The following is a 21942-nucleotide window of genomic DNA, read 5'->3' as shown; positions in this document are numbered from 1 at the left end:
TGGGGGAAAAGGGGGAAAGACACCGAGGATGGCATCTATGTCTGGGCTCCCTACCCTTTTACTTTAAAAAAATATATATATTTCTTGCCGAAACCGGTTTGGCTCAGTGGATAGAGTGTCGGCCTGTGGACTGAAGGGTCCCAGGTTTGATTCTGGTCAAGGGCATGTACCTTGGTTGCGGGCACATCCCCATAGGACATGTGCAAGAGGCAGCTGATCAATGTTTCTAGCTTTATATCCCTCTCTCTTCCTCTCTGTAAAAACTCAATAAAAAATATATATATATTTAAAATATATATATATATATATATATATATATATATATATATATATATATATATCTTTATTGACTTCAGAGAAGGGAGAAGGAAAGACAGAATCATTGATCGGCTGCCTCCTGCACACCCCCAAATGGGAATCAAGCCTGCAACCCAGGCATGTGTCCTTGGCCTGAATTGAACCTGGGACCCTTCAGTCCACAGGCTGACACTCTATCCATTAAGCCTAGCCAGGTAGGGCCCCACCCTTATACTTGTTCCCTCCATGTAGGTACTCATTTCCCCTGGGCTGCCCACTGTTAGGTTTGATCAAATAATTGAATCAATACCCCTCCCCTGGGAACTGGCCTTTAGTCCACTTCACAATGGACATTCCTTTCCGCTTAAACCACATTCCACCATTATCTCTCCCCTCTGGAATTTCCCAGAATCCGGAGCAGCCCAGAGAATTCTCGGCCCAGAAAAAGCCCCTCTAAAGTCCTTTAAAACCTCTGACTCCCCATCCCTGGGGCTCAGCCCATTTGGTTTTTCAGATGACCTATTCCTATCTAATAAAGATAGAATATGCAAATTGACCGTAACTCCACAACAAAAGATGGCGGCTCCACAGCCAATAAGGAGCATACAAACTGACGTGACAAGGTGAGAGGCGGAGGCAGCTTCAGGACGAAGCAAAGGCAGTTCTGGGCTGGAGTGAAGGTAGTGCCAGCAGTCAGGGAAACGAAGGCCTATTTTTGCATGAATTTCCATGCATCAAGCCTCTAGTAAATTCATAATTCTTTACCCCTTTTGGCCTCGTGCATTCCTCTCTCAGCAACCCTAACACCCACTAGTTGCCCAGCACTTCCAAGGCAGTCGCTCACCTAGGATTCTGTTCCCTAAACCTACAACAAGCTTCTACCCTCGGCCACTCCCTGCAAGTCTCTCACCCAATGTGCATGTAATAAGCATCCTGGAGATGTCAGATTCTGTGCTAGGTTCTGTGGAGAAAAAGATACAAGTATCCAATGGTATCTGCCTTATAAAAAAAAAAAAAAAAAAAAAGCCACTTTTTTCTTTAAAAAATTTCTCAAGACCCTGTGTTCTGCTAAAGAATGTTAACAAAAGTATAAGCCCAAAATGAGAGTCTCAGGCATTTACCAGCATTCAGGTTTTAGGTCCATTACTTAGCTTCCCTGGGTCTCAGTTTCCTCATTAAAAAAGAGGCTGATCTGTTTCCCAGTTTGGGATCCTTGAATCCCTGAGTTCTCAGATACAGCACCCAAGTGCTCTTCTCAGTAAGAAAGGCTAACAGAAACCACACATCCAAAGGTGGTATGGATTCATGCCATCTCTCCATGACTAAAGTATTATGTGTCTTTTCTGTGTGTGTGTGTTAGCTTCTGGCAGGAATTACTTAGTGTAGTAACACTGGTTATTCCCTGCTAATCAGAAATTCTAGTTGGCAGCCATATACGGTTTAATAAGAAGGGGAAATGAATTATTGTTTTCTAAATCCTGTTTATTAGACAAAGGTATTTCAAAACATGAGGGACAAGGAAATGAAAATATTAGGAATTAATAAGATAGCAGATAGCTAAGCTTTCCCTCCAGCTCTAAAAATCCTGGGATTCTGACCTGATAAATGAAGTATGCCATTATATTCATTTCTATATTTATCAGGTAACACGAGCATTTTAAAGGAAGATGTTTGTAATCTAATGATAAAACTAACAGGGAGGCTGGCTGGTGTGCCTCAGTGGTTAAGGATTGACCTATGAACTAAGAGGCCATGGTTCAATTCCTGATCAGGGCACATGCCCAGATTGCAGGCTTGATCCCAGCGTGGGGTGTGCAGGAGGCAGCCCATCAATGATTCTCTCTCATCATTGATGTTTCTATCCCTCTCTCCCTCTCCCTCCCTTCCTATATAATATAAAGGCTAATATGCAAATCAACTGAATGGAGGAACGACTGGTCACTATGACAAGCACTGACCACCGGGGGCAGTCGCTCAACGCAGGAGCTGCCCCCTGATGGTCAGTGCACTCTCACAGGGGGAGCAACGCTTAGCTAGAAGCCAGGCTCATGGCTGTGGTGGTGGCAGGAGTGTTAAGGACCCTCGGGGCATGTCCACCTGCCCACTTTGGCCTACTCCCTGAGGGTTCCTGGACTTTGAGAGGGTGAAGGCCAGGCTGAGGGAACCTCCCTTTCCCCCCTCCTCAGTGCATGAGTCGTGCACCAGGCCTCTAATAAAAAAAAAAAAAAAAAAAAAAAAAAAAAAAAAAAATCTATCTATCTATCTATCTATCTATCTATCTATCTATCTATCTATCTCTGGAGAGGCCAGAACATTAGGGCCATCCTTTCAATTATATTAATGTCCTCCTTAAAGCATTGGCACAGTGGCCATCCTGTCCTGGGTGTGGGCCCCAGGGCAGTCTTGGGGAACACGCAGCTTTGTCCAGAAACTAGGCAAACGGCACACTTTGGCAGCACCTTGCCTTCGCCGATACAGCAGCAGCCATTCCTCCAAGGAGACCCCGCCCTCAGAGTGCAGAGAGTTCAATTGCTCTCTTCAGAGACTGCAGCTCCCTAAGCTTCCTTTCCACTGGTTTTAAACCTAACATCCTCAGCAACCTGAATCTAGGGAGGCAAACCCAGAAAACCCCTTTCCTAAGCCTTCCTCGGGATCTCTACGTGTCTGCTCCCCCACTGCCATGAGCCCCGGCCTCCATCTCAGAGTTAGCTGGGCGGAGGCGCCTTGGGGAGAGAGGGCAGCTGTGGGGCAGCCTCATGGCAGCCCATGCAGGTGGGTAAGACCAGGGTCCGCACAGCTAGTTTTGGGGCACGGGAGGGGGGGGGAAGGGGGGGCTCCCAAGTCTGTAAGGTGGGAGGACGGGGAAAACAGAATGCCTACTCCCAAATCCTCCCATCTCTCTCGTTACCAGGGAGATTCTTCGATAACTTCGGCTCCACTGGCAACCAGAACTTTTACTGTAAAGGCCTGAACGTTACAAAATGACGTTTGAGGGAACCTTGGCTCAAGTTTTCAAATATCCAAAGGGATGACCTCAGCACCTTGCGCGGCCTTCAAAGCTGCCAAACGTGTCCCGCTGGGCAAAGTCTCTTCGTGTCCCTGTGTCTCTCTCCAAAAGATGACAAGTGCACTTTCCTGACCCTACGTTCTTCTTCCTTTTCCTTTTTGTTTTGTTCTGTGTGTGTTTCTTTCTTCTTTTACATGAATTTTCCTTTTTTCTGACCCCATGCTTCTAAGGGCTGGTAAAGGGACAATCTGGTTTACCCAGTAATTAGAATAAGAAATGTATCCTTAGCCCTGGCCGGCGTGGCACCCTGGATAGAGCGTCGGTTCTTGCACCAAAGGGTCTCAGGTTGGATTCCCTGTCAGGGCATGTACCTGGGTTGCAGGTTCCAAGCCCCAGTGGGGATGTGGGCGCGCGGGAGGCAACCAGTCAACTTGTCTCTCTCACATGATGTTGCTCTCCCCCCTCCCTCCCTTCCGCTCTCTCTAAAGATCAATGGAAAAAACATCCTCTGGTGAGGATGAACACAATTAATTAATTAATTAATTAATTAAAGAAGAGAAAGGAAAGAACCCTAGTTCTAAGGGCTGTGAGGCAGAACAGGAATCTTGAGTTGAGGTAACCCAGGTTCTAAAAAATGAAGCCAAGCGGGGGGGGGGGGGGGGGGGGGGAATAATAATAATAATAAAATAAATACAAAATAAGGCGCGAGGGTCCGGTGAGGTGAGGACCCAAGCCTGGGACCCGGAAACGGGCGCCTATGCAGACGCCAGCTTCCAGGGTATCCCGTCGGCAGGCCCGCGTCCAGCCTGAGGTACGTCCTTTACGTGAGGGGGAAACTGAGGCACTCACCTTCACGGGGCAGTGAGGGCCCCTACAGAGAGGGGGCAGAGCTGGGGACAGAGCCCTAGCGGGGGACAGAGCCCTAGCGGGGGGGACAGAGCCAGAGGAGCCCACGCCCGTACGCCCCGTCTTCTCCTCAGCGGCCCGCCTTCCCCCTGAGGCCCCGCCTTCCTCCCCGAGGCCCCGCCTTCCTCCCCGAGGCCCCGCCTTCCTCCCCGAGGCCCCGCCTTCCTCCCCGAGGCCCCGCCTCCCACCCAGCCGCTTCCGGTGTAGAGGGGAAGCCCTCGCGCAGGCGCAGTGCGTTGGTCCCTGGTTGACTCCCTGGTTGACTCCCTGGCTCCTGAGCTTCATTTCTCCTCACTGTTGACCCGGGAAGGAGGAAAGATGGTGTTGGACCTGGACCTGTTTCGGGAGGACAAAGGAGGGGACCCAGACCGCATCCGAGAGACGCAGAAGAACCGCTTCAAGGACCCGGGACTGGTGGATCGGCTGGTGAAGGCGGACGGCGAGTGGCGAAAATGTGAGTCCCGGATGTCCCCCCATATAAGCCCCACTTCAGCTCTCGGACCTCGTTCCCGCTCCTGAAGCCACAGCTTCCGCCCCTCGTGTGACCCCCCCTCCCAGGTTGCGGTGGCTCCGAGGCGTTCCTTATCTCCCCAAACCGCTTGGGTAGCCGGGACCGTCCCACATCTCGCGTCGCGGGTCGGTGCGTGCTCTCTCCCGTGCGCGCCCGGTGTGGGTCATCGGTCTGGGAAGGAGCAGGGCGCATGCGCATCAAGAGCTGTCAGGGCTTTCCCGCTGCAAGGGGAGCCCCGAGAAAGCCCGGGTGGGAGGTTTCCCCTTTCCCAACACTCATCTTTGGTCACCTCTGGCCTTTTTCTCCTCGTCCGTAAGGCCAGAGTGATCTCCTACTTGGATAGGATGAAAGGCTCCGGCCCGAGGCTCATCTGCAGCGTGATAGGGTCACTCCACCCACATTGGAAGCATTTGGGGTCCTTGGAGCCCGCTTCTGCCTAGAAGCAGTGATCCCGGGAGCTGTGGGGAAAATCGTCCCCGGGGTTGTGATCAAGACCTTTCAAAATCGCGAAAAGTCTGTTCCGTGGTAGATCAGGCATGGGGAGAGGGGGTGCGGCGAGGCAAGAAAAAGGCGTGTGATTATTGAGGCTGTGTCATTGTGATCTGTGGAGCTATTCCGGGAAAGATCTTGGTAGAGTTTGGGAACGAAACTAAAATCATAGAATCCTTTGCCTACAATGAACTGGCGTAGCCACTGATTGACCGGATGCTGTCAAGCACATGTGATTTCTGTCTGATGCAATAAGTCTGCAACCAACTGAGAGCCAGGTTTATGACAGCACACTGCAAAGGCAGTCAGTGTCCAACACAGTGGTGGCTTTCTAGTGGGAACACTACTTTTCCTGAATTTATAAGGGTATTGGGTACCAAGAGAGTATTTGTTTAACTCGGGCTGCCTGTTAATTCCATGTCTCTCAGTCACTCTAAGGTGGTAGTTTGTGACTGTGAGATCCTACCACCTGAACCTGAATTGTAATGGAATTAAATTAATTGGAAGGAAAAAAACTTGACTGAACACTGTTTTACCAAATTAGAATTATCAGATTTTTGTTATCCAGTTACCCATTGCTCAGCAGTAAATTCCTTTGAATGTGTGAGCTCTTTTCTTGTATATAATGCACACATCTCCAGGAAGTTTTATCCCTTTTGTAATGAATGCATATATGGTGAGGGGGGTGAGTTCTTCAGGGACAGGGCTGTGGTTTATGCATCTGTATGTCCCAGTACCTACGGTATACATATGCATACAGGTTATACATGTACACACGTATACATATATTCCCCGTACTTAGCACTGTACCTGCTCCTAGGTAAGGGTTCGACAAAGGTTTTGTTTGTTTGTTTTTAAAATATTTTTATTGATTTCAGAGGGAGAGAGAGATAGAAACATCAATGATGAGAGTGAGTCATCGATCGGCTGCCTCCCGCATGCCCCCCACTGGGGATTGAGCCTGCAACCCAGGTATATGCCCTTGACCAGAACTGAACCTGGGACCCTTCAGTGTGCAGGCTGATGCTCTATCCACTGAGCCAAACCGGCTAGGGCGATAAAGCTTTTTATAATATATATGAATATCTTCTGTGTTCAGGGTCTTTGCCCTTCTGTGTGAAAAGCAGTTTTTCATTTATTTTCAACACATCTATGATTTGATTTTTTTTACTTCTCACCCCTTTCCAGTTTTCTCTTTGCAGCCAAAAGGAGTTAATGAGTTTTCCCAAGTCGCTGGCTGCCCGCGTAGGACATTGACAGATCTTGTATCAAAGTTCTTTTATACCCAAACCTCAGATCAGAAGTCGGGGCTCTCCTGTCATTGGCTGCAACAAGGACTTGTAACCCTGAGCCACACTAAGAACTCCTCGTGTTCCCTGACTGAGGACACAGCGAGCCTCAGAAGGCCCTCCATGACAGCAGTACCAATTTGTCTGCCTCTACACCTCCAAGGTGTCACTAGGGCTTTCAAAGGAATTGGATAAAACGTGGAGCCCTAGCACCACAGATTTTAGCATGGCTCTTATAACTTCAAGGATTCCAACTGTGTTTTCTGAGGACATTTCTGAGCATATAAGATCCACCTATCTTGCAATCTGCTCATCACCAGAATCCTATCCTCCCCCAAAAAGTGCCATTCTGAATGAGATTTCTCTTTATTATAAATTGAAGTTGTTATTTCCTCTTAACCTGGACGCAGATTCCAGTCAGGCCTTTGTCACTGTCTGCTTTCAGTTTCATCCCAGTCTCAGATTCCAGTCAGGCCTTTGTCACTGTCTGCTTTCAGTTTCATCCCAGTCTCACCCATCCTGCCACACCCAGGACGTGTGATCTTTTTGGAATGAAAATCTAGTCATTTTTGCCTCCAGGCTTAAGTCTTACAGTGATCTACATACCTTAAATTTGTCTGATAGAAATACAATGTGAGCTACAGGTATAATTATGAATCTTCTTGTAGCCACTTAAAAAATGTAAAGGAAAACAGGTGAAATTAATTTTAGGAACATGTTTTATTTAACCCATGATCCGAAATTTATATTATTAACACACTGAGGATCGAACCCGCAATCAGGGCATGTGCCCTGACCAGGAATCTAACCATTATCTCCTAGTTCACAGGTCAATGCGCAACCACTGAGCCACGCCGGCTGGGCTAAAGTTCAGTTTAAATGTAAAGTTTGGCAAAGGCTTTAACAGTAACTACGTCTAGATGCTATTGCATTTCTAGTCATCATTTCACTTGTTAAAAGCTTGATTTTTACCAAATTGCTCCAAAAGCTTAGAAGCAAAAGTTGGACTAATGAACCACAATACCAGTTAATTTGGGCCAGAATACCTAAGCAGGCTGACTAGTACCCTGTTTTCCCCCAAAGAAATCAAGATGTAAAAAGTAAAATTAATCTGAAGGCTGTAGGATGAGCATTATGTCAAAGCAAAGAGAATAACATTGACCATCTCTAGCATAGAGATGTAGCGACCAAGTTCATGGGGAAAGACATCTGACTGCCCGCTTTCTAGATCCCCCTGCACACTACGTTGTTTCTTAAATAAATTTTAAGGAAATCGAACAGTTTGTCATTACTTGATTAATTCCTCAGATGTATTACTCTACAACAGTGTCATCCAGGTTCCGATACATTTTCATTTTGGCCTCAGAGCGGCCCTTTCCTTGTCACCAAATGCTGGGGGACCCTACTGTCACAATTTATGCCAATAAATGTGGGGCTCTAAAGCTACAAGATTTCACAGCTTCTTGAGACAGAAACTATAGCTCCGCCTGCTCTCTGCCCTTGGGCTGAGATCCGCCAAAGGAGCCATGATTAGGAGAGGGAGGAATCTTAACTACCTGAATATCTTTGGAATATTCTTGGGTTCTTTATCCTTCAGGCAGATTTCGGGCCGACAACTTGAACAAGCTGAAGAACCTGTGCAGCAAGACAATTGGAGAGAAAATGAAGGTAAGAGAACTATCCGCCGAGGTGCTGAATCTTATTAATAATTTCTAGTTTAGTGTCTGAGTCTATGGGATACCAAATTTCTTACCCTTATGGGGGAATTATTTTATTTAAAAATATGTTTTTATTGATTTTAGAAAAAGGGACGGAGAGGAAGAGAGAGAGAAACATCAACGAGAGAGAAACATCCATCGGCTGCCTCCTGCATGCCCCATACTGGGGATGGAGCCCAAAACCTGGGCATGTGCCCTGACCAGGAATCAAACCATCGACTTGTTTCACAGGACGCCCAACCAACTGAGCCACACCAGCCAGGGCTGGGGGAAATCTTTCTGTGCTTGAAGAATGTCAAGTTTCAGTTCTGTCCTTCCTTTGATATTGAAAATAGTACATGTTTTAAAGAAAGGGAACTAAGGGGGCGAGTCCATCTTCTGTATTCAGATATGTCTTAGTCTGTTTGGCTGCCATGGCCTGGGTGGCTCTAAACGACAGAATTTATTTCTCACAATCCTGGAGGCTGGGAAGTCCGTGATCGAGGCCCAGGCAGATTTGGTCTCTGGTGAGGGCCCCTTCCACTTCCTGGCTCGTAGGCAGTCTCCTTGCTGTGTCCTCACAGGGTGGAAGGAGCCAGGGAGCTCTCCGGGGTCTCTGATGAGGTTGCCCTGGTCACCTAATCACCTATGAAAGATACCAACTCCACATCCCATCACATTGGGGGGGTAGGTTTCAACATAGGAATCTGTTGACTTTTGACCTTCAGTCTATAGCAAGGTCAGAGTCCTGCCATACTAAGTCCTCCGTTGTTTATGCTGCTTTTATAAGAACATAGATGCCACCAGTAATTTTCCCAGTTATTTCTTTTTCTTTTATTAATTTTTTTATTAAATTATTATCTTTGTACATATACCATTGCGCGCGCCCCCCCCCCCCCCCCCCCAGTTATTTCTTGAGTTCAGCCTCCAGTGCCAGAAGAATTTTCTGCGGCAGAGTTCAGGTTCTTTGTTTAGTTCTGTCGAGTTCTTCCTCGACCTGAAAAGTTGAGGCAACTTTTGGCAAGTTAACTTCTCAGCCTCAGTTATTATCATCTAAAATGATAGTGCGAACATTCACCTCTACAACAGAATTATGAGAACGAAATTGTTTACATGTAGAGGACCTGGCACGATACCGAGAACATGGAATTCTTATCAGTTATAAGTAACAATGGGGGGCCTTCATCCAAAAACCCTCCCATGCTTGAAGAATGTTAAGTTTCAGTTCTGCCCTTCCTTTGGTATTCAAAAGAGTACATGTTTGTTTATTTTTTTAATATATTGATTTTTCACAGAGAGGATAGAGAGCTAGAAACATTGATGAGAGAGAAACACCGACCAGCTGCCTCCTACACACCCCCCACCAAGGATGTGCACGTAACCAATGTACATGCCCTTGACCGGAATCGAACCTGGGACCCCTCAGTCCGCAGACCAACGCTCTATCCACTGAGCCAAACCGGTTTCGGCAAGAGTACATGTTTTTAAAATATCCCCTTAATCACTTTTTAAAAAACATATAAAATCCACCCTATACCCTGTCTAATTTTTAAGTTGTAAACCCCTAAACTAAACCAAAAAATTAAACATTAGGAACCTGGCCCAGTAAAGAACTTAACAAAAAGATTCCGCTAGCCTGGCTGGTGTGGCTCAGTGGTTGAGCTTTGACCTGTGAACCGGGAGGTCACAGTTCTATTCCCTGTCAGGACAAATGCCCAGTTTTCAGGCTCGATCCCCCAATAGGGGGCAGCCAATTGATGATTCTCTCTCATCATTGAAGTTCTGATCTCTCCCTCTCTCCTTCTCTCTGAAATTTAAAAAAGAAGAATATGATAGGACTAAGTGTTTTTATTTAACACTGGAGGCCCAGTGCACGAAATTCGTGCAAAAGTAGGCTTTCCTTCCCCCGGCTGCTTCCCTCTGGCACTGAGAACCACTGGCAGGCACCCGGGACCCAGGTTTCCCTCACAGCCCCTACTTCATCCTGAAGGTTGTCCTGAATGACGTCCGATCTAATTAGCATATTACACTTTGTTATTATAGATTCTTGGGTCCCTTTACTGCTAACCCTGTAAGGAGTGTTCTCCTTTGCTGTCCATGGGAATGGTGCTAGCTTTCACTTGTATAGCACTTGAAAGTATTACAAACCTTTTTGTATATATCTCATTTTGATTTTTTTTTTTAAATATATTTTATTGATTTTGTACAGAGAGGAAGGGAGAGAGATAGAGAGTTAGAAACATCGATGAGAGAGAGTCATCGATCAGCCGCCTCTTGCACACCCCCTACTGGGGATATGCCCGCAACCACGGTACATGCCCTTGACCGGAATCGAACCCGGGTCCCCTCAGTCCTCAAGCCGACGCTCTATCCATTGAGCCAAACCGGTCTCGGCTCATTTTGATTTTGATCTTTGTTCTAAACCTCAAGTGTGGGTGATACAATTATCAGCTTTCTTTAAAGGGCAAGGAAAAGAGAAAATAAAGAAAGGGCAAGGAAATAACCTGAGGAAATGAAGGGGCTTTCCTAAATTACGCTAGCTGCAGAGTCAGAACTTGAACGCAGAACTTCCCGTTCCGAGGGATTTGCAGATAGCGAGGGAGCCTCAGCTTCCTTGGGAAATATTGTGATTTGGGCCACTTTTTTTCTGCCTCAGTCTATGCTTGTTCTTGTGAAGACTGATATTTTCAGACTTTCCCAACTTTTCGAGATGATTTTGCTTGGGTCATGGAAGGATGTGAGTTGGGTTATGGTTGGAATCCTGACTTCTCGCTTTGGTGGGTGGGACTGTGTAATGAGTCTAAAGGATCTCCACGTTTTTGTCCTTAAAAGATATCATCCTTCCTCATGATTCAGTTTTGCACAGTGGATATGAGGTTGTATAAGTATAATTTCCTATTGTATATATAGACTTTTTTAAGATGTTTAAGGACATTAAGTATGCTTTCTACACATTTTATTTATACTTGCAAAACAGACCCTAAATCTCACCTTGGGTTTTTGTTGTTGTTGTTAATCCTCATCTGAGGATATTTTTCCATTGATCTTTTAGAGAGAGTGGAAGAGAGGGAAAGACAGAGAGAAACATCGATGTGAGAAAGACACATCGATTGGTTGCCTCCTGCACAGGCCCCAACCTCGCCCCAACCAGGGCCCAGGCTGGGAGGAGCCCACAATCAAGATACTTGCCCTTGACTGGAATGGAACCTGGGACCCTTTACTCCTCAGGCCCACACTATCCACTGAGCCAAACTGGTTAGGGCTCATCTTGTATTTATACAAGTTTTGCTGAGGTTTTGTTATAATGGCCTTTGATAATTTAATTTATTAATTAAAATTATCTTCCCCATGGCTGTGGACAAGGATTAGAAATGATTTGGCAGAATATCATAAAGAAGGGTGAGGCCAGAAATCAGAAGGGGGAGAAAACGAGCTCTGGGTACGTCCCTGCTCTTTGCCAGCTTGCATTGACTGCTCTAAACTTAGGTCCAGATTTTGTGACTTTTCCCTCAAAAAGTTTTCCTTGCCTCTCTAACATCCCATCATCCCATCCGTTCCCCCCCTACCCCCCACCCCGCCCCCCAATAGCCTCAGCACTGGGACTGTTCTTAGCAGGTAGACAGGGATTCACAGATTCACACCCAGGCCTCTGCCCAAGCGCTGAGCACCCAGCACATGGGCATTCTTACCCATTCTCTCTTTGTATATATTGTATATATATATACACACATATACACATACATATATACATACTTTTAAATTGATTTCAGAGAGAGGAAGGGAGAGGGGGAGAGAAATAGAAACATCAATGATGAGAGAATCAGCCTCTTGCACGCCCCCTACTGGGGATCGATCCTGGAATCCAGGCATGTGCCCTGACCTGAATCGAACGTGACCTCCTGGTTCATAGGCTGATACTCAATCACTGAGCCTCACTGGCTGTGCTCACCCATTTTTGGTGCCCACACTCTTCTACATCCAGGGCAAACCTTCTCGTGTTCCCGATGATGTCAGCCCTCTGACCTTGATGGGTTAATCAGTCTGTCCAGGATCAAAAAGCTAGAAAGCGGCAGAACAGAGACTTGAAACTTTTAAGTTCTCACGTCCAATTTGCTACTCTTTCTCCCAAGTGTTGCCTCTTTTAGAGACAGTTGTGTAGGAAGTTCTGGGATTAGTTTCTGTGATGTTAATTTGATGTGCACTTACAGTGTCAGAATTTTTTTTATTTAATAGTGTTGTTTGTTTCTTCATTTTTCCTTCAGAAAAAAGAGCCAGTGGGAAATGATGAGTCCGTTCCGGAGAATTTGATAAATCTCGATGACATCACTCCAGACACTTTAGCTGTAAGTTATTGTCCTTTTCTAGGTTGGGGTTTCTCTTCTTTTATCTTCACTTTCTTCCAAGGAAAGTAAATGCTCAAACTCTGCTGCATACGGCATTGTCCTTGAATGTCTGCAGCTGGGACAGGTCCCTGTTACTCTTGTTATATATTTTGTACTTTTTATGGGACAGCAGAGTGGGAGACAGATGGAGTGGAAGAGTCGAAGGAGGACGAAGAGAAAAAAGGAACTATGGTTAGCTTATATTTTCTTTTCCCAGAGTCAGGTAATTTTTAATTTATTGTAATTCAGTGAACAGTCACTCTATAAAGGGCCTAGAGCAGTAATTTTCAGGTTTTTAGTCGCTAAGCCCTTTCTGAAAACCCATAATACAAAAGCATAGCAAGAGCTTATAAACACAGCCCTAGCCGGCATGGCTCAGTGGATAGAGCGTCAGCCTACGGGCTGAAGGGTCCCAGGTTCGATTCTGGCCAAGGGCACATGCCTGGGTTGCGGGCTCGATGCCCCAGTAGGGGGGTGTGCAGGAGGCAGCTGATCAATGATTCTGTCTCATCATTGATGTTTCTATCTCTCTCTCCTTCCTTCCTTTCTGAAATCAATAAAGAAATATATATATATATTTTTTTTAAAAAGAGCATAAACACAAAAAAGCCGTGTTAAATAAGTAAATAAAAATTTTAAAAGCTGTTGCTGTGCTTAAAGAGCTAGGTTGGGGGCGCTCTTCCTGTCTAAGCCTACCTTCTCAGGGCTCCCCACAAGAAATCAGTGCAGTTTGAAATATCTGCAAAGAGGGATACAAAGTTAGCTTAAGACAAAGTCTCTTGCTCCTGATAAATGTATAATCTTCCTGAAGAAAGTGAAGTGCAGTGCGTAACAGGATGCTAAATCCGTTGAATCAGGAAGAAAGAGCCCTGCAGAGAGCTAATGTTGAAATTCCTGAGATATACAGGAACCAGAGGAGGGGCCAGAATCGATCCCTCTCTGCCGAAGGCACCCCAGAAGGAAATGCCAGTGGGTCTGTAAGGGCAGGGTCGCTTTGAAAGCCTCCATTGTCAGTTTTTCAAAGGCTATCCCAAGGGTTGTCGGCAGAGCGCAGCTGGGTTAGGGCGACAGAATCACATCCCTGCTCTGTCCTTGATGCCCTGTGGCCTGGCTGCTGGCCTGGCTTGTTCGTCCACAGAACCTGAAAGTGTCACAGATCAAAAAACTCCGACTCCTCATCGATGAAGCCATCCTCAACTGCGACACCCAGCGGATAAAGCTGGAGGAAGAGCGGTTTGAGAACCTCCGAGAGATCGGGAACCTTCTGCATCCCTCGGTGCCCATCAGTAACGATGAGGTAGGCGTGGAGGTGCCGCGGCTGACATCTCTCCTCTAGTGGAAGGAGGACAAGGCCACACTGAGGGCCCTGTGTCAGAAGCAGGTCTTTTGTGCATTCGCCCTGCCCACCAGTTGAGAATTGAAAGCGTCAGATCCTTGCCTGACTGGGAAGTGGCGGAGACCGCAGGTAGCAGACTCCCAGGCTCAGAAATCTCTTCTGCATCTGGCTGCTGTCCTCCACTGTTGCCCCTGGTAGCAGCCAGTCTCGTGGGAGGGATCTGCTAAATCAACCTCACCCCTCACCCACACCCTGCTGAGAAGCTGCTGAGAAGCTGCAGGTCGAAGGGGAATCTGCATGATAAAAGTTTCCTGCTGAGCGGGAGCTTCCCCAGCACAAAGCTGCTCTGAGCCCAGCCTTTGTTCCCTGACACCCCAGCCAGAGCGGGGCCCATCTGTGCCTCTTTCATTCATTCCCTGGTGAACGGAATGTTAAACTCTCCGCTGGCTGGGGTGGCAGACTAGGGAGGTCCGGGGCCCTGAGCCCACCCTTCTATGGCCCTGGGACCAATGAGAGCCTGGAGAGAAAAAAAAAATCTACATTCTCCTCTGCATCCCAGGCAGTATTGATTGTCTAGGGTTGAGGTATCCTTGTACAAAGCATTATAAAGGGGTAAAAGAAAAAAGAGAGAGAGAGAGAGCTTTTGGACAATCATGCTTTGAGTTTCATGGCTAGAATCCCTTCTAGGAATCTAAAAATGATTATTTCTCTACTGAGCACAAATTCTCTAGCAAATTCCCTTCCCTGGTCTCTGGACACGATGACCAAAACCTCATGTTTGAGTTTGAGTTAAGCCGTGGCTTCACAAAGCTCTGGGTTTGGGAAGATGGAGGCTGTGGAATTCAGAGGCCGTACATCTTTCTCTCCTGGTCCTGTTTCCTTAGGACGCGGACAACAAAGTGGAGAGGACCTCGGGTGACTGCACAGTCAGGAAGAAGTACTCGCACGTGGACCTGGTGGTGATGGTCGATGGCTTTGAAGGCGAAAAAGGGGTCGTGGTGGCTGGAAGCCGAGGGTACTTCCTGAAGGTGAGTCAGGAACCAGTGGGGGTGGGATTCTAAAGAAAGAATTTAAGCCCTAACCGGGGCTTAAATTGGCTCAGTGGATAGAGCGTTCTGCGGTCTCAAGAGTCCCAAGTTCGATTCTGGTCAAGGACATGTACCTTGGTTGCGGGCACATACCCGGTGGGATGTGTGCCGGAGGCAGCTAATCGATGTTTCTCTCTCATTGATGTTTCTAGCTCTCTATTTCTCTCCCTTCCTCTTTGTAAAGAATCAATAAAATATACATTTTTTTAAAAAGAAGGAATTTATAAAACATGGTGCAGAAAACATAGTCCACTCAAGGGAGGCCCCCAAATCCACACTTGTGCTTGCCTTTCTGCCACGGACGTGCTGGCAATTAGATGCCCTGCCTTCTAGGCAGGAGAGCGCACCCATTCGGGGTCCCCAGACAAAAGCCGCTGCTCAATGCCCCGCAGGGAGCATATGTTTGCCCACTGAATCAGAACAGTCTCTCCTTTGTCGAGCTCAGTGTAATCTGACAGTCAGACAAGTAACAGTCAACAGCCACCGTGACAAGTACTGTCGACCTAAGAAACGTCTAAAACTGTAGAGAATTTTTTTTACGAGTTGACTTGAAACAAACGGATGACAATTGCCAGGAAGCAAAATCTCAAGGGAATTAGAAAATGCTCTGAGGAATGGCAGTTTTGCAACTTACTTTCTACATTAGAATCGAAGGAAGAGGCTTCAGTGGGGAAGAGGGTGGGTGCCTGGAATCCACCGGTGGTAGATCTGGGAGGTGGGAGAAAGCAAAGCGGTGAAACCCCTGGGATTGGTTAGAAAGTAAACCGGAGAGACACGGACGTCTTTTACGCTGGTGAGTACTGGACGGTTAACTGTGAACATTTCCAGTACAGAGAGATGAAGCTGGGAGACAAGGGGACAGTGAGGGTTCTGTGGTCTGTCCCTGGTGGGTGAGCCCTGAGGGGTCTGGGAAAGGAGATGCGGCTGACATTTCAAAGGTATGACAGTTTAGATTCAGAAAGGCTGCAGGCGGGCTCAGGTAAGGTAAAGATTGACCTTTGTCACCCTAACCAGTTTGGCTCAGTGGATAGAGAGAGCATCGGCCTTCGGACTGAAAGGTCCCAGGTTCGATTCTGGTCAAGGGCATGTACCTTTGTTGCGAGCACATCCCCAGTAGGGGGCGTGCAGGAGGCAGCTAATCCATGTTTCCAACTATCCCTCTCCCTTCTTCTCTGTAAAAAAATTAATAAAGTATTAAAAAAAAAAAAAAAAGATTGATAGGACCTAACTGTTCGCCAAGATGGGCTTTTAGTTGGAAATGTTGATGGCCAGGCCATCCTCTGTGGCTATTTTCAGTCTCTTGAGCCTATAGGGCCTACCATGCTGGCCTCTCTGAGCTTGTCAGGTTCGGTCCGTGGCTCTGTTTGGTGCACAGAACTGTGGGGTAGGCAGGCCCAGAGTGCTGGGAGGCCGCCAGGCAGAGGCAAACCCAGGCTAGCTGGGACAGAGGGCAGGTGCACTCAGAGAGGCTTCTAGAAAGACATGGTAAAATAATTTTGGAACTACAGTTTCAACTGCTGGTCCCATTCATTATATGTGGGTGTGTGTGTGTGTCCCCCCCCCCCCCCCTAAATGCTGTAAATGTATATTCCTTATGACTTTTAAATTGATTTATTTCATTGTGATTTTGTAAAATAACATTTTCTTTTCTCTAGTTTACTGTAAGGACACAGTATATGATACACAAAACACATGTTGACTATGTTATTAGTAAGGTTTCTGGTCAACAGTAGGCTATTAGTAGTTGATAGTTAATTTGGGGGCGGGGAGTCAAAAATTATAGGTGGATTTTTGACTGTGGTCAGTGCCTCTAACCTAGTTCAATGGCCAACTATGCTCTCCGTATACACACATACATAGGTATGCTCTGCTCTATGCAAATGAGTCCAGTGTTATGAGAATTAGCACAAGAAAACATTCCCATGCATGCGGGGCCACTACTCCTTTCCTCTCGCTTGGTATCTGAAAGAGAATTCTGTTTGCAATTTGCCTGGGGGTTCTGCTCAGGACTCGCGATCCTCCTGAGTTGGTTGTTGGGGTGCACTGTCTCTCCTGGCCTCCTGTGTGCCCCTGGGTAGTCACATTCTACTGGCCCCATTGCCTTGGAGGGAATTCTAGCAATTGAACTTGGTGGCGACAGAACCCAATCACCCAGGCTGTGTCTCTCCTCAGGGGCCCCTGGTGTTCCTGGAACAGGCGCTCATCCAGTACGCCCTTCGCACTTTGGGAAATCGAGGCTACATTCCCATTTATACCCCGTTTTTCATGAGGAAGGAGGTCATGCAGGAGGTGGCACAGCTCAGCCAGTTTGATGAAGAGCTTTACAAGGTGAGTAGCTGGGCAGAGGGGCAGAAAAGCTTCTTTCGTTGGGTAGTTGAACTTCACAGATACAGAGCAGCGCTGTCCGGTAGACTTCCTGCCGAGATGGAGGTGGTCTAGATCTGTGGCTGTGGAGCACCTAGAGTGGCTAATGCAACTGAGGAAGTAAAATTTCCACGTAAGTAGCTCTACGTGGCCAGTGGCTGCTGTGCTGGACAGTGAGTGCAAACCTAGGGCCTGTTTGATCTCTTCCTCCACCTCATCTGTGTGATGTGTCTAAATGCGCATGCTTTGCCCGGCCGGCATGGCTCAATGGTTGAGTGTCGACCTATGAACCAGGAGGTCACGGTTCGATTCCCGATCAGGGCATTAAAAATAAATAAATAATAAGCAAATAAATAAATAAACAAATAAGCATGCTTTAGCTTCATGAGCTAGAAAAGAAGCATATTTATTGAGTGGCCAGACAAAAGGACACTATAGAAGTGTCCTCCCACTCATGACCCCAGACTGGAAGCTTCCATAGGTCAAGCGGTGCTTTTCTTGGCATAGATGTGGCTTCCTGCTTGTGGCTCCTCTCAGCCCTGGGCCATCTCAGGGAGAGCCAGAGGATTCAAGTCCAGCTTCAGAAGGTCATTCTTGTCAACTGGCCACCAAAGTGGCTGAGGATTATACCCTCTGGACTAACCCATAAGCACCAAGAAGGCAGAGACCAGGTCTCCTTTGGCCCAGCCTTGTATGTCTCACAGATATTTGTTGAGTGGGTTACATTACATTGCTACCAGTTCAGGTTTTATGGTACACCTACCATCATTGGCCATTCTACATCATTTACAAATGTAATTATTTATTAGATAAGTACAAGTAGCACAATTTTTTTAATCTCCTTTTAATTTGCTTTTCTCCGATCTTTATCAGGGACCCCATTTGGGACTGGAACAGACCCATCCCCTCCCCTGTCTTTAGTGTCCCCTCCTCACTCCCAGGCAGGGGTTAAAGAAACTTTCCCCCCTCCCCCAGTCCCATCGCTCACATCTCCCCTGTTGTCTCTGCTCTAGCTGAGGTCCTCCTCCCTCCCCCTTAACCAGTAAAGCTCCCTCCTCCTTCAGGTGATTGGCAAAGGCAGTGAAAAGTCTGACGACAACTCCTATGATGAGAAATACCTGATTGCCACCTCCGAGCAGCCCATCGCTGCTCTCCACCGGGATGAGTGGCTACGGCCAGAGGATTTGCCCATCAAGTATGCTGGCCTGTCCACCTGCTTCCGCCAGGAGGTGGGCTCCCACGGCCGCGACACCCGCGGCATCTTCCGAGTGCATCAGTTTGAGAAGGTAAGTAGGGAAGTCGGGGTGAGGAGCAGGCCCCTTCTACCTGTCTGTCCTTGGAAGTGAGAGGAGAGGCAGGAGCTGTGTATCTAAGGGTCCAGTCTTGCCTCCTGTTGCCTACGTCTGTGTTTTGGGGAAGAGCCTGAGCAGCACGTGGTGTGGAGTAGCTGCCAGCACCATCCCTGGAACCAGGCTGCCTGAGTCCAAATGCCAACCCCACCACCTACCCGCTGTGTCACCTTGGGCAGCTTGCTCCACCACTCTCTGCTATAAAGGAGGGTAATACTGGTACCCACCTCACTAGCCCACCGAAAGGATTAAATTAGTTAATATGAGAGGCACTTATATAGAACAGTGCCCGGCACATGCGCGATAAGCTCTCTGCAGAAACACGTGTTCCTGTTGCACAGCCAGCCCAAGGCAGCACCCATCTCTTTTGCTGGGACCCAGCCTCTGTAGTGTCCCCTTTAGTGTCGTCTGACTCGCAGCGGTATAGGAACAGGTCTTAGCGGCCAGAGGATCTTTGGTTCTTTGGTGGATTTGCCCTGTCCCGTTGTCACTGTCTCCCTGGCCCCTCTTTGCAGATCGAACAGTTTGTCTACGCGTCGCCACACGACAACAAGTCGTGGGAGATGTTTGAGGAGATGATCACCACCGCGGAGGAGTTCTACCAGGCCCTGGGGATCCCTTACCACATCGTGAATATCGTCTCAGGTACCAGCCTCTCCCGCCCGCAGCCCACGGTTCTCACCCGCCCCGCACAGGGAAGCAGCTCAGGATCCAATTAACGGCCACATTAATTAAAAGATCACACTCTCCTCCCTCGGGAGCGTTTGCCGATAAGAATATCTGGGCGTGATTTCACTTGTGGGGCCGGCATGTGAATTACAGAATTCTTCGAGTTTGCTAAAGGTTAGCCTTCTGAAATACCATCCCTCCTCCCTGAATTCTACGGGTGTTTCCTTACAGGTTCTTTGAATCACGCTGCCAGTAAGAAGCTTGACCTGGAGGCCTGGTTTCCGGGCTCGGGAGCCTTCCGTGAGCTGGTCTCCTGTTCTAACTGCACAGACTACCAGGCTCGCCGCCTCCGAATCCGATACGGGCAAACCAAGAAGATGATGGACAAGGTAGAGGGCCCTGGGGAGGCGGGCCGCGGGGCCTTCGGCGGTGCAGAGGGGGGTGGTCTTGTTTCTCGGCTCTCGGAGTGCATTACTCCCTGGCATCGCGGGAAAATCCGCGCGGTTCAGGCTCTATCAGAAAGGGAGCCTGAACATGACTTCTTCCGAGTCAGGACTGAGTTCTTTTAGGTGGAAACCGGGCTCTGGCCATTCTACAAAAATATGTGACGTTTCTCTTTGGGGCTTTGCTTTCTGTCGCTCCAAATAGAGGCCTAGGCAATGCCTGTCCCCTTCTCACCCAAGGAGGTCTGAGTTGTAAGCTTCTCTCTTCAAACCCAACTTCCAGGCCTTACATTTCCAAGTCAGGGGCTTGAAGGGGGTTGAGAGAGGAGGCCCCTGCGGTAGTGTTTTCTTTTCCCCTCAAAGCACCCAACTCTCCTCAAAACACTGAGACGTTTAATAAAAAACACACACACACAAAAAAAAAACACACTGAGACCTACATCAGCCTCGTTTGCCACTCCTGGAGACATGAGGGGTCTTCCTGGACTTTCACCTTGGGATTGATAGGCAGTCAATCCCAAACAGAATCCAGGCTTAGCAAAGGCTCAGGAACGGGTGGAAGCCATGGTTCCGAACTGGCTAGTTGCAGTGGGGGAGTCCGGCTTCCGGGGTGGTGGCTCCCAGGGGCAGTTAGACCAGCTAAGGGTGGAGTTGAAGTGCTCCCTCTGCTCAGGTGGAGTATGTCCATATGCTCAACGCCACCATGTGTGCCACCACGCGCACCATCTGCGCCATCCTGGAGAACTACCAGACGGAGAAGGGCATCCTCGTGCCTGAGAAGCTGAAGGAGTTCATGCCGCCAGGTGAGGCCCAGCCCCTCCTCCTCCTCCTCTGCTCGCTCTTCACACTCCTGAATAGTGGCCCCTTTCCGAATGGACCCGGTCTTCCTGTTCACACACAGTCGCCCAAACTCTGCCTGTCTCTGGTGCTGGGCACTGCAGGGCGGAGCGAGAAAGTAGCCGGGATAGGCCTGCCGTTCCGTTGAGATGCCGCTGAGATTCCGACGGGAAGGGAAGACTGAGTGGAACCATCACGGGTGCCCTTGTGTTCAAAGGCAGAGGTCCGGGGGCTCTGGCTCTGAGGAACGACGGGTGATTCGGTTGGCTCTTCCCCTCCAGGTCTCCAAGAGCTGATTCCCTTTGTGAAGCCTGCGCCCATTGACCAGGAGCCATCGAAGAAGCAGAAGAAGCAGCAGGAGGGCAGCAAAAACAAAGGGGCAGCGGATGTCAGCCTGGAGAGCCAGCTGCAGGGCCTGACGGTCACCGATTCCTGAACATTCCGTCCCCCCAGTCCTGTCAGCTGGGATCCCGGAGCCTGCCCGAGGGCGGGGAAGCCAGATATACCCACTGATCGCTTGCACCGTCTGACCGCATTGCTGGAACAGGAGCCCTCTGCTTCCGCACCGCAGAGCTCCTGTCTGCTCGCATGGGCCTACGATGCAACCACTGAGGACCAGGAGGCCGTGCCATGGGGCTCCCCAGCGGAGGCGGGGACTCAGTCCTCCGCCTGGGGCTCAACCCCTGGCTCGCAGCTCTCCCTGGAACCACACCCATCTGTGCTTTTCCTCCTAAATAAAGCTGTTCCATGTAGCAAGTCAGAGAGCCTTGGAAAAGGCAGGCGAGGGCCGGGGTAGATCTGGTGAAGGCTCCAGTGCAAAGACAGAACGTTGAGCCTTAGCCACATCAGCCTGTGGAACAAGGGCCAGGATCCTCCTCTAAGCCTGCTCCTGTGTCCGCGCAGCAAAGCGGGCCTAGCTTAGAGACCAGCCGGTATAAAAAGCCTCCCGCACTCCTGTTCCGTGGGAAGGGCTCTTTGGAAAGGGAGGGAGGCTGTGATGTCTTAGGGAGATGCGACTATATTTAATCCAAAAGAGGTCCTAGATTCGAGAGCATAAGGCAGGGCCTTACCAGCAGCTGCTTCTCTTTGCAGTTGTTCCAAAATGGGAGACCAAGTGCTCAGCAGCCTGTCGCTGCTGCCGGAAGGACGGAGGTAGCCATCCTCCGACGGAGGAAGGGCGGGGGGCGGGGGGCGTTTTACTCCCTCTCTGCGGCCCAGTAGCCAGCGCACCCTTGCTCTTGGGAGAGTGATGTTTAGGCTCCTTATTTACCCGCTGCC

At 48.6% G+C, this 21942-nt stretch overlaps 1 protein-coding gene across 1 annotated transcript; it reads left to right on the top strand.

Annotated features, from left to right (window-relative positions):
* Positions 1-4400: 4400 nt before the first annotated feature.
* Positions 4401-21420, top strand: SARS1 (seryl-tRNA synthetase 1). Its single transcript, XM_084866950.1, has 11 exons — positions 4401-4664; positions 8097-8167; positions 12459-12539; positions 13717-13875; positions 14799-14942; positions 17175-17330; positions 18431-18652; positions 19231-19360; positions 19616-19773; positions 20501-20630; positions 20946-21420. The coding sequence occupies exons 1-11, from the start codon at positions 4529-4531 to the stop codon at positions 21098-21100; spliced, it is 1542 nt and encodes a 513-aa protein (XP_084723076.1). The 5' UTR covers positions 4401-4528; the 3' UTR covers positions 21101-21420.
* The last annotated feature ends 522 nt before the right edge of the window (positions 21421-21942 follow it).

Source organism: Pipistrellus hanaki (genome assembly GCF_964339955.1).
Source record: "Pipistrellus hanaki genome assembly, chromosome: 18".
NCBI lineage: Eukaryota > Metazoa > Chordata > Mammalia > Chiroptera > Vespertilionidae > Pipistrellus > Pipistrellus hanaki.
The sequence above is the reverse complement of the archived record's forward strand: the minus strand, read 5'-3'. Positions and strand labels throughout refer to the sequence as shown.